Source organism: Anopheles coluzzii, chromosome X (genome assembly GCF_943734685.1).
Source record: "Anopheles coluzzii chromosome X, AcolN3, whole genome shotgun sequence".
NCBI classification, from domain to species: domain Eukaryota; kingdom Metazoa; phylum Arthropoda; class Insecta; order Diptera; family Culicidae; genus Anopheles; species Anopheles coluzzii.
Genome location: NC_064669.1, coordinates 7,285,304 through 7,296,386, shown reverse-complemented (window position 1 = coordinate 7,296,386; position 11,083 = coordinate 7,285,304). Strand labels below are relative to the sequence as shown.

The 11,083-nt window shown below is 50.0% G+C and overlaps 2 protein-coding genes across 7 annotated transcripts in view; one reads left to right on the top strand and one right to left on the bottom strand.

The window, feature by feature from the left end:
• Window positions 1-2,410, bottom strand: part of LOC120959902 (rho-associated protein kinase 1) — a 212,346-nt gene extending 209,936 nt beyond the window's left edge. For 3 of the 6 annotated variants that reach the window (XR_007452254.1, XR_007452255.1, XM_040383664.2), the window contains exons 1-3: window positions 2,288-2,410; window positions 362-968; window positions 61-206 (exon numbers count right to left, since the gene is read on the bottom strand). Coding sequence is in view for 4 of the 6 variants with exons in the window: in XM_040383664.2 (XP_040239598.1) it covers window positions 61-206; window positions 362-402 (187 nt within the window). In the remaining 2 variants the exon portion in view is untranslated. The other 3 variants (XM_040383657.2, XM_040383672.2, XM_040383681.2) reach the window with 3 other exon arrangements.
• A 1,854-nt stretch (window positions 2,411-4,264) lies between these two features.
• On the top strand, window positions 4,265-9,336 carry LOC120955545 (sphingomyelin phosphodiesterase 4). Its single transcript, XM_040376515.2, has 7 exons — window positions 4,265-4,546; window positions 4,701-4,802; window positions 4,890-4,969; window positions 5,064-5,280; window positions 5,348-5,450; window positions 7,029-7,266; window positions 7,362-9,336. The coding sequence occupies exons 2-7, from the start codon at window positions 4,752-4,754 to the stop codon at window positions 8,896-8,898; spliced, it is 2,226 nt and encodes a 741-aa protein (XP_040232449.1). The 5' UTR covers window positions 4,265-4,546; window positions 4,701-4,751; the 3' UTR covers window positions 8,899-9,336.
• The last annotated feature ends 1,747 nt before the right edge of the window (window positions 9,337-11,083 follow it).

Genomic DNA, 11,083 nt, shown 5'->3' with positions numbered 1-11,083 from the left:
GCTATGCGAACCCCTGGAAAACCCTGCACGGTGAGTCAGCCAAGGCCCGCTATTACTTACAGCGTTTGATGAACGTTTCGATGTTTTTGATGATCTTCACATTGTCGTGATCGCAGTCCGCCACGAGGGCGGTCAGCGTGTCCAGCAGGCATTCGATGTTGCCGATGCTGGCCGGGTCGCGAATTTTCTGCTCCAGGGCGACCAGCCTGTGCCAACCGAACGAAGGAGAGGAAAAATTAAATTAATGCGTGCAGCACATATGGATTGGGGATATTTTTAGCAAATCCGCACACAAATTTGCTTCCGGAGCAAGCTGAACGCTTCGCTTTGTTTTTGTTTCCCTCTCCCCCTCCCCACTTACCGTTCCCTGCGAGCGTCGTCCATCGTTTTCTTGGTTGCCATATCTCGTGCCAAGCGCGGCGCGCTTTTTGTTGTGGGTGGTTGTTGTCTCGGGCGGATGGGTGCTTGTGTGTGTGTGGATGGTGGTGGTGTGTGTGTGCGTCCAATGTGTTTAATTATTGTTTTACATTTGATAAATCACTGCCTGCCTGCCTGCCCTGCTACTGTATGCACACGCACACGGGTCGGGCACGCGCGCGCACACACACACACACGCACGTGCACGCAGTGTTACGGCAAGATCTTCCCGCACGTTGGGCGAGGGGACGACGACGCACGATGACGACGACGGGGTATATTGGAGTTGGATGGTTGATAGAGGGTGGAAGCGAAGAAGTAGAAGAAGAAGCGATGACACCCACCGCCGTTGCCGCAAAACCCTCAATCTCTTTCTCTCTCTCTCTATCGTCGATCGGGTTTGTTTGTTCCGCGCCGCAGCAAGCCTAAAACTCCACGGCTCGGACCTGATGCACAGGTACGGCTGACACACACACACACACAAAACCGAGTTTTTTTTCTTCTAATTTCACTTGTCTGATTCACTGCGTGTCACACCGCCACCGTCGGCCCTGCGCAGGTATTAACACACTTAGTATTAGGAAGCACTGCCACTTGCTGGGCGATCCCGAGACCAGTTGCGAGTGCGGAGTGCGTCGCACACACAAACACGATCCCTCTCCCCCTCCCTTACCCTCCGCCCGCACTACGGCCACCAGTGCAAAAACTACCAGTGCAGCAAGAGCACAGTTGCGCGGCCCTACTGCGCCTCCCTACTGCCACAGCTGCGCAGGATGCTGATGCACTAGCGGTGATGCGGGGGTGGAGGATGTGGGGGGGGGGAGGTCTCGAGAAAAACAAAGTAGCCCTCCTGGTGCAGTCATTTGACCATGTGTGTGTGTGTGTGTGCTGCACGAACCACGATCGCCCTTACGCGCTCTCGCTCACTCGTTCGGCCGCAACTGTGCTCTTTGTCTCTCTCCGCACACTGCTTACTCTCCCGTAAGCTCCTGGCGCGATCCCCGCGGGCTCCTTACGTTCCTTGGTCCCCCCCGCCCACCTCTCCCCTCGCCTACCCTTTGTCACACTCTTCCCAAGCGCCAAGTGGCTCGACGGAACAGACGATGACTCGCGGTCTCGACACGCAAAACAGAAGCGCACGCATGCACACGCACGCTTAACCTATGCACACACACACACACACTGGCCTGGACTGGCCGCAAACCCCGCTGCACCGCTGGAAGGGCTTAGAGGAGATAATTTAAGATTCACGCGCACACGCGCACACGCGCAACTGCGTCCCTTCGGGTCGCAGGGAATGTCTTCCCGTTTTCTCGCTTAGCATCAAATGGACAATGACGTTCCCTTTGCCCAAGCACAGAGGCAACACAAGTTTCGGCTTAAGCCGGACACACACACACATACACGCACGCGCGCGCACACACACAGGTGTGTGTGCGTGTGTGTGGATGTCTCTTTTCCTACGTGTGGACGATTGGTGCTGCTGCTGCTGCTTGCTGTGTTGATTGGAAACAAGTGCCTCCTCCTCCTCCTCCTCCTCCTCCTGCTCCCGGATGGCAGCGGAGGATGGCAACGGTGCTGGAAGGATCGGGAATTGGACAACTGTGCTCTGGCACGCACACGCACAACAACACGCACCGAGAGTTGAGCAGTCGGGTCCGGCAGCCCGTAAATGATATGAAATGCAACAAGCCTCCTCCGTTTAGCAGAGACACGCACACGCACAGAACTTAAACAGAACAGCGAAAACTTAAACAACAACAGAAAAAAAAACAGAAAAAAGAACCCCGCGAATGCGGTTTTGGAAAACAGTCGGATCGTTCGACCGATGACACTACTGCTCGCGCTGCACAGCCATTTCAATGCACACCTTCTTTTCTGCCCTGCTTCTTGGCGTTTTGGCCTGCTTTGCCCCGTCTGCTTCTCGCTGGAACACTGTTGCTTCTTCGCACCGTGCAGCTGTCAACACAGCCTGTCGCCCTGGCGAGCTGTCAACTGGGGGAGCGGTTGGCCAAATTTTTGGCACACTTCAAATTGACAGTTCAGTCACAACTGGTGCACGATGGGACGGAGGGGTGGGGGGAGGGGGTTAGGATACCGGCTTACTGCTATGTGAGTGTATGTGTGAGTGTGTGTGTGTGTGTGTGCGTATTTGGGATTTCCTAAAAGGAACGGCTAAAATATGTTCCGGTTGCTTTGTCTTGGGTGGATAAGATGGCGTAGCTGTGGCGATACAGATGGCTGAATTTTAGCACCAATAAAACAAACGGCCCTACGGTGGGAAAAAGGAAAACGAACGGTTTACCTCCATGTACGATGAACTGGTATAATGGACAGTGGGTAAAAATGGGCTTATCTGTTGGTCAAAGAATCGAACCATTTCCCAAGCAGCAAAGGGCTTCATAAATGTCACTTAGGACCGGGTCTGTGAAAATGTTGTGGGAACATTTGTTGCCAAATTGTAAGGACGAACTGTCAAACTCATGTTGCAGGAAGATTTTCGGACTTGTTTACATACCAAAAATGATAAAAAAATAAATTCAATTTGATTTTAAAATGTTTTCATGAGCAAATACGTGCACAGTTTTTGTAATTAACAGAAAAAATCAGAAATGTTGCCGCAACATGTTTATAGACCCGGGCCTTAGGCCCGTGGCAACGCTCATCGGATGCGATTTTATCGGACGAGATTTATATGGGATTTGACAGATAACGTCGGACGTGCGATTTCGTCGTCCGACGTTATCTGTCAAATCCCATATAAATCGTGTCCGATAAAATCGCATCCGATGAGCGTTGCCACCGCCCTTAGGCCCGTGTCTGTGCTCCATCGCATGCGATTTCATCGCACGTGCTGTCAAACGCTTTTTCGTATAATATTGCGATCAATTGGATGATTTGAATAATATAACGATTATGAATAAATAAGTTGAGATTGTTCCTACAAAACACCACGCATTTAGTTTGACAGATAAAATCGGATGCGACGTCCGACGAAATCAAAATTTTTTTATTCCGTCGTATGACTAAATCGCACATCCAACGTTATCTGTCAAATCCCATATAAAGGCCTTATTAGATGGAGGAAAAAACTGTCTTTTCTCGATTGGCATTTATCTGTCAAACTTAGAATTTGGCACAAAAATACCCCTCGTACATGTGATAAGGCAAGAGAATTGTTCTGTCACCTTTCACATTAATTATTAAATTTATTGATTTTCTTAGCTTTATCCAAAATAATCATTCGTTGTTTTTGTACATCATTATCAGGAAATTCAATTCGCTCTATCAACATTGACAGAAAAAATATACTCGAGGAAATCGGAATAGAGCATGCCGAATTCCGATTTTCCAACTGACATCTATCTGTCAAACCCTGTTTGAACGATAGATTCCAAAATCGAATGATAGTATTTTACTCTGTCTAATAAGGTCTTAAATCTCGTCCAATAAAATCGCATCGGATGAGCGCTGCCACGGACCTATGTCTATTTAAACGGTGAGTTTATCGTATTTCGGTGGTCACCCGTATTATAAAACCATTTTTTAAATTCCAACTGCCGCTGCTCACCTTGTTGTGCCGGCCCAAAGTGGGTTTATTATACAGGTGGGCTTATCCCGAACAAATTGACAGCCGTACTGTAGAAAAATGAAAACGAAATGACAGGAGGGGATTCGATCATTTGTTGATGTATGCGTGTGAATTCCAATGGCTATTTTGGATGATGTGTCGTAGTGTGGGTGAAAAACTACGTATCACAATCGAATCCCCTCCTGTCATTCGTTCGTCCAATATGGCCTTCCCGCCAAACCTATAAGCCCCCTAGTCCCTATACCCACTTTGTGCCGGCCTGTCAACAGGGAACGAAGCGTTGACAACGCGGTAGAAACGTCAAAAAACGCCTGTTGCAACAACGCTTCACCCCCAAATGCTCGGTCCAGCTTGCGGCTGTGTGTACATCGATGGGAATATAGCAGCATAGTTCACTGGAAGCCGGCTTGTCCCCGTTTGTTTCGCGCGGTGTGCGAATGAGTGGAGCCGAGTTTTTCCGCCTTTTTGCGGCCTATTGCCCATTTTGATTAGCTGCCGGCGTTCGACTGCCACACCGAACCCCACCAAACTATAAAGGTAAGGAAATTGTCGCGCGTGTAGGAAATGTACGCGTGTGTGTACATTTGGTAGGGAAGCGCCTCCAGCATAGAGCCAGCACGGTCCACTGTTTGTTTTTGTTTTCTTCAGTTTGGCTGTGACTACTTTGACCGTAATTCCTTTTTTTTTGCAGAACTAGCTACTATGTGCCCGCACTAACGCACGCACCACGCTGCCTGAAGCCATGTATTCCTCCAAGCCGATGAATCTAAACATGATCATGAACCCTCAAATAGTAAGTAGGCCGCCATTTAGCCGCCATTGCCATAGCGATAATAAATACAACATTTTTTCGTTCTTTCTCTCTCTTCCCCCACCACAGTACTGCCATATTATGGACGTGCTGCGTCAGCCGATGGTGCGGCGCTGCGAAGAGCTGCGGACCATATTCGAGCACGAAAGGTAAGCTAGAGCAAGCTGCGGGGCTGCCCCCGGCCGTCCGCACGCATCACTAATACACGTTCCCCATCTTTTTTCTCCCCCGCATCGCCAACAGCGTGCACGATCTGCACGACATGTTTCCGCTGCTGATCAGCTCCATCTTCGATCTGTCCGGGCCGGGCTGGAACTTGCGCAAAATCACGCGCGAAAATGCCCCGCGCGAGTTTGACGTGCTGCAGGAGTTTTTCTCGCCGCTGCGCGGGCCCATGATACGGCTCTGTTACAAGCTGATCGATCGAAACAAGTACGAAGTGCCTATCGCATATCTGCCGGTAAGGGAAAGCTTTATCAGCGTGAGGGAGAGATTATTCACCGCGTTTTTCTTTTTCTTATTCGCAGGTGAAAATGCAGCACATGCTACTTGCCGGCCTGTACCCTCCGTTCTATTCGAAGCGTATCCGAATCGATCCATTCAGTCGAACCGTCGTGGGATTGACTCTGAGTAAGGCTCGTTGCATTTGCTCTACGGGGCTTTCGGGGGATTTTAATTTTAATTTTTCTACCCTTTCTTTTCGATTGTTCGCATCTGCAAGCAACTCGTGGACAAGATCGTTAACCACATGGAACAGTAAAGTGTCTAAAGAATGGTTTCTTTCAATCAATCAATCAATCAATCCTAATCAAATCTTATTCCAGTGTTGAGACTAGTGGTGAGAGCTCGGAATCGGACCTACCCGATTCCAATTCCGAAACCGATTCCGATTCCGGAGTTGACTTCGGTGCTTATTCTGGAATTGGAATTAACCTGGAAATTGAATCAGGATTGACTCCATAATCGGAATTACCTCCGAAATGAGAAACCAGTCCTGAAATTTTCATGAGAATGAATCGTTTACAAGTCAATTTTGATTATTTTGCTCATTGATCTTGATTGATTTGATCATTGGACGGCATTTGCCTATTCTTATGGAAATGCCAACCCGATTCCGATTACTAAGCCGATTCTGATTTCGGAGCCAATTACGGAACCAATTCCGGGGCCGATTACGGAATCAATCCCGTGATCGAAAGCGGCTCCGGAATCGGAATTAACCTCGAAATGGAATCAGGATTGACTCCAGAATCGGAATTAGCTCCGGAATGAGAATCAGTTTTTGAATTGAAACAAGAAGTTTCAGAAGAGAAATCAATTCGGGAATCTCCTTTGGTGCCTGTTGGGTCCGTTTAGGAGACCTCCCTGGCTGAATCCTCCTCGCTTTATGCCCCAGACATCTCAGTCTCCCGATTTTCACCAGGATTTCAATCGAAGGATCAACTAGCAGCTCGTACAGCTCATCATTCCACCGTCTTCTCCAAGCGCCGTTCGCTTTTCTAACTTCACCGACGATCGAACGTAGCACCTTGCGTTCAAAAACACCAAGTACGCCTAGATCGACTTCCAGTAAGGTCCATGTCTGATGTCCGTAGAGCACAACGGGCCTTAATAGAGTCCGGTAGAGCGTCAGTTTTGTTTGCCTGGAAACTCTACGAGCTTGCAGCCACTTGCGTAGACTACAGAAGGTGCGACTTCCAGCGAGGATGCGCCTCCGAATTTCCAGGGCTGTGTCAGAGTCACTTGTGACTTGGGATCCAAGGTGTACGAAGGAACCCACCTCCTCCAGTGTGTCATCATCCATGGTGATACAGGGAAAGATTTCTGGGTTGCTTTTCCTAGACGTCTTTGACGTGTTGATCTTCAGTCCAACCCGCTGAGCTTCTGACTTAAGTGCTTTTGTGAATCGTAATAATGCCTATTCTTATGGAGATATCGAAACCGATTCCGTTTCGAAGCCGATTCTGATTTCGGAGCCAATTTCGATTCCGGAACCAAGTCCGGAGCCAATTCCGAATCCGGAGCTATACTTTAGATTCTCTATAGACATTTTCCAAAAAAAAAAGCTGGGGTGTTACAGCTGTATTATTAAATTATTGGCGTTTAAGACAACAACAAAATCATCCTTTGTAGTGCTGAGTCATGCACATGTACATCCCTTGTAATTTGTTTTAATCCTTTCCTTTCGTTTTTGCTTGCTGCGGCTAGATTCGTTCGAATACTTTCTACTATTCTTCGCCCTGTACGGTGTGGTGCCGCTGCGTAACCTGTACACGAACATGGCCCTAGCCGCCGCCGACAATGATCGCAGCGAAACGATCTACCTAATGCTGGCCGCCGATCTGTCGATCGTGTTCGTGCCGAGCGATCCGGACGTGTATCTGCTCGCGCCGGAAGTCACGCCGATGCGGCCGGCGCCACCAATCAATCGGATGAAAAACAAAAAGTAAGTCAAACGACGAATCGCGTGTGGCATAATTCGGGTAAAATTCTATTGCATTTACTTTTTTTTTTTTTTGTTTGTCTTGGACGCGTTCACAGGAATCCCACCGGCACGCTCAAATATTTGCTACCGCAGCGGCTGCTCCCGCAGGAGCCGGAGACGAAACCGCACCGGGTGGACGCAATAGCGGAAGCGTTCCACTGGCGTTCGGAAGCGTTCATCTACCTGCTGTCGGACGTGTGGCTCGGCACGGAGGTGGACCAGACGGCCGTCCTGCCCGACATCGATCTGGTGCGGTACGTTCGCATACTGGTGAAGCAGCTGCACGGGTTCGCGAACTGCACCGAGGTCGGCACGCACACGCAGGTCGAGCGGCTGCGCCAGGACACGGCCGGGCTGATGGTGCCGCGCATCACCGTCTTTCTGCGCTGCCTGTTTATGCTCTGGCCGCTCGACCAGTCGTTCACGCACGTGCTCGAGGTGTGGCTCAGCTACATCCAGCCGTGGCGGTACGTGGACGGCAAGCCGCCGAGCAAGCAGTACGATCTGCCGATCGATCCGCGCTACCACGCGTTCATCGCCTCCAACCTGAACGCGTACAGCGAGATGTTCGTGTGGCTGGTGATGCGGGTGGCGGCGAGCGAGCTGCCGATCCAGCGCTACACGCTGCTGCTGTTCCGCACGCTCAAGGTGTTCGGGCAGGGCGATCTGCTGCCGCTGCTGCGTCAGCAGACCGAGCGCCAGTGCAAGATCAAGCAGAACTCGGACACGGTGGTGCAGTTGCTACCGGTCAAGCGCAAGCAGTACGAGCTGATCACGTTCCCGTTCGACGATCCGCGGCCCGGCCTGATCCGGCACGAGGCCCTGCTGGTGCCGATGTTCGCCGACCAGGTGCAGCTGGCGCTGGAAACCATCACCGAGCGGGTGTGCGCCCGCATCGTGGACAACCGGGCGGCGCTCGCCACGCTCACCGCCGAGGCGAAGTACGCGGGCGACTCGTGGACCAGCTGGATGCCGCTGAAAGTGATCCGGCGGAAGGAGTGCGAGCGGGCGGCGGCAGACCTGACCGACGAGCAGAACCGGCTCGAGTTTGCGGTGCAGATACTCGAGCAGGGCTTCTACACGGTGCCGGTGTACAAGCAGCGCGAACCGACGCCCCCGCCCGACTACCTCGCCGCGGAGCGGGCGATGATGCCGGGCCCAATGGACATCGGGGACGACGCGCTCCGGCCGATCACGAGCAGCGAGTGCCGGTTTCTGGTGCGCTTCCTCTACCAGCTCAGCAGCAAGCTGAACGTGATGTTCGGCGACGACCTGCAGCGGCTGTGGCACCGGGACGGGCTCGTCGGCCGGCTGGCGCGCCGCACGCTCGAGCCGCCCACCACCATCTCGGAGTTTACCCGCATGCCGATCTGCACGCACGGCTCGAAAACGCTCGTTCGGACGAAGGTGGGCCCGCGCATCAGCCTGCGCTTTCTTGCCTCCTACACCTCGATCGTCACCGTCAGCTGCTCGTTCCTGGCCGGCTACCTTTTGTTCGGCACGCCGAGCTACGGCTTTATCGCCCTGCTGCTGGTGGCGTTCCTGTACATACTGGTCAAACCGGAAGGCAAGGCAAAGCACCGCACGCCCTAGCGCACTTCGAGTGAGGCGGGGGGTTTGGGCGATTTCCTGTATATTTACTTTTTATAAGTACCAAATGCCAATGGTACCAACGCGTGCATGGAAGGAATTGGCATAGATTATATTTAGACCATATGCTAAGCGAGGTAGAACGAGCGCAGTAAACCAATCGAATGCTCTGTGTGTACGCGTGTGTGTTGCCATCGTTGTCCGTGCGTCAGATGCGTGGAAGCTCACCTGTGTGCAGTTCTTCTGCACCTTAGGATAGAAAGGGAAAATTATAGTATATTTACTTCGTTAGTAAAATATTCAAACAAAACCTTTGAGCCTGTTTACGTTGAATTTAATTTTCACGAACTGAATTATTCACCATTGTACAATAGTTCACCGAGCAATAGTTTCTTCAAATTAAATAAAAATAAACCCTGAAATACGTCGAGTTTTCGTACAGATCATGCATTTCCAATTAATAACGACTTATTTGTCTTGCGCAGTAGCAAAGCAAAGACAATTGGAATGCAGTATATCGTATTTTGCCTTTCTACTCCAGATACACTTACTAAAACAGTACCTTGAAGTACTCGTACGCAACGACACTCTACAATTTTTACTAAAAATCATATGCTATTTCCTTCGCTAATTCCATCGCTATTCCTACGCTGCACATCGCTGCACTGGGAATGGTTTAAATGCCAGCATAATCAGTTACTCGATCGGAACTGGAACTGCATCGATTCTAGACCTAGAGGAGCTAGTTTCGTACCGAATGCGGAATTTCTACCCTAATTCCTACGTAATTCTTCCGTTGCAGACAGTATGATTTGCAGACCAGAAAACTCTGTCAATCGATCAGAACTAAAACTGCATCGGTTCCAAACCGAGACGAGGTTCAAGTTTCATTCCAAATCCAGAATTCCTACGCTATTTCCTACGCTGCACATGTACTACCGGGTATGGTTTGTCGATTGTAACTGAACCTGTGCCGGTTCCAAATCCGGACAACTGGATCGCTATGAGTTCATTTTCAACTCCAGAACAAGTATTGGTTCATGGTTGGTTCCAAGGATTCTGTACCGTTATGGGTTCATCATAATTGGTCCCAGGGCCGGTATGGGTTCATGATCGGCTCCAGAACCAGTATGGGTTCATGATTGGTTCATTGGCCGGTTTGAGTTCAATATCGACTCCAGGATAGGTATGGGTTCATGAACGGTTCCAAGACCGATATGAGTTCCTGATCAATTCTGGAACCGGTGTGGGTTCATGAATGGTTCCAGGACCGGTATGGGTTCAAGATCAGTTCCAGGATTGGCATTAGGTCATGATCAGTTCAGATGATCAGATTACTCTCAGCTCTAAGTTACTGATCAGTTCCAGGACCGGCATTAGGTTAGTGATCAGTTCTGATGATCAGACTCTCAAGGGGTCTTCAACAGTTCTTCATTTAATTTGGATGTCGATGCTAATAATTTCGGCGTATTCTTCACAAGAAAGGGGATCTTTGAAAATTCGTTGCGTAGCGCTGTAACCTGGTCAAATTAACTAGCATCTTCAAATCGCATACCAATAAATAAACGAAACCTACGTAAGCATGACGTACAAATAGGTGAAGCAACAACTGCTGGATGTCAACCGGTCATTCTACAGCCTGAGAAATCAGATCACCTCAAGAACCTGTCGCGACGGACGGAGCAGGGACTATATAGCACCTATATAGTACCGGAACTCCCTCTCAGACATGAACGTTGTCCAAATCTGACGAAACGATTCTTGGTCCCGTAGTATGTGTAGAAGGATAATGGAGGAGCCGTTATAACGACGAGCTATACGAGTTGTACGGCGAACTCACTGTCGTGCAGCGTATAAAGCTCGCAAAAACAATTTTTTTTTTTTATTTTGAGCTCGTTACAAAATTTTGACTAAAGCTCAAAAAAGTGACAAAAGCTCACGTTTTGAAAAATTTGTCAGCATTTTGTCACTCTCATGGCCTTTCGCCTAAACGTGTTGCTTTACTTTTTCTTATTCTAGTGACCAACGATATCTATCAACAATGCACCTGTCGAGCACGCGTGCATTGTTCTGTGTGCGCGCCGCTAAAATGCTGCTTGGGGAAAGGGTTCGCCCAACACTGTGACAGCGGCTGGAGAACCGAACCGGGCAGTATCTACCCACCCACAGGTGCGACGCACCGAGAGGG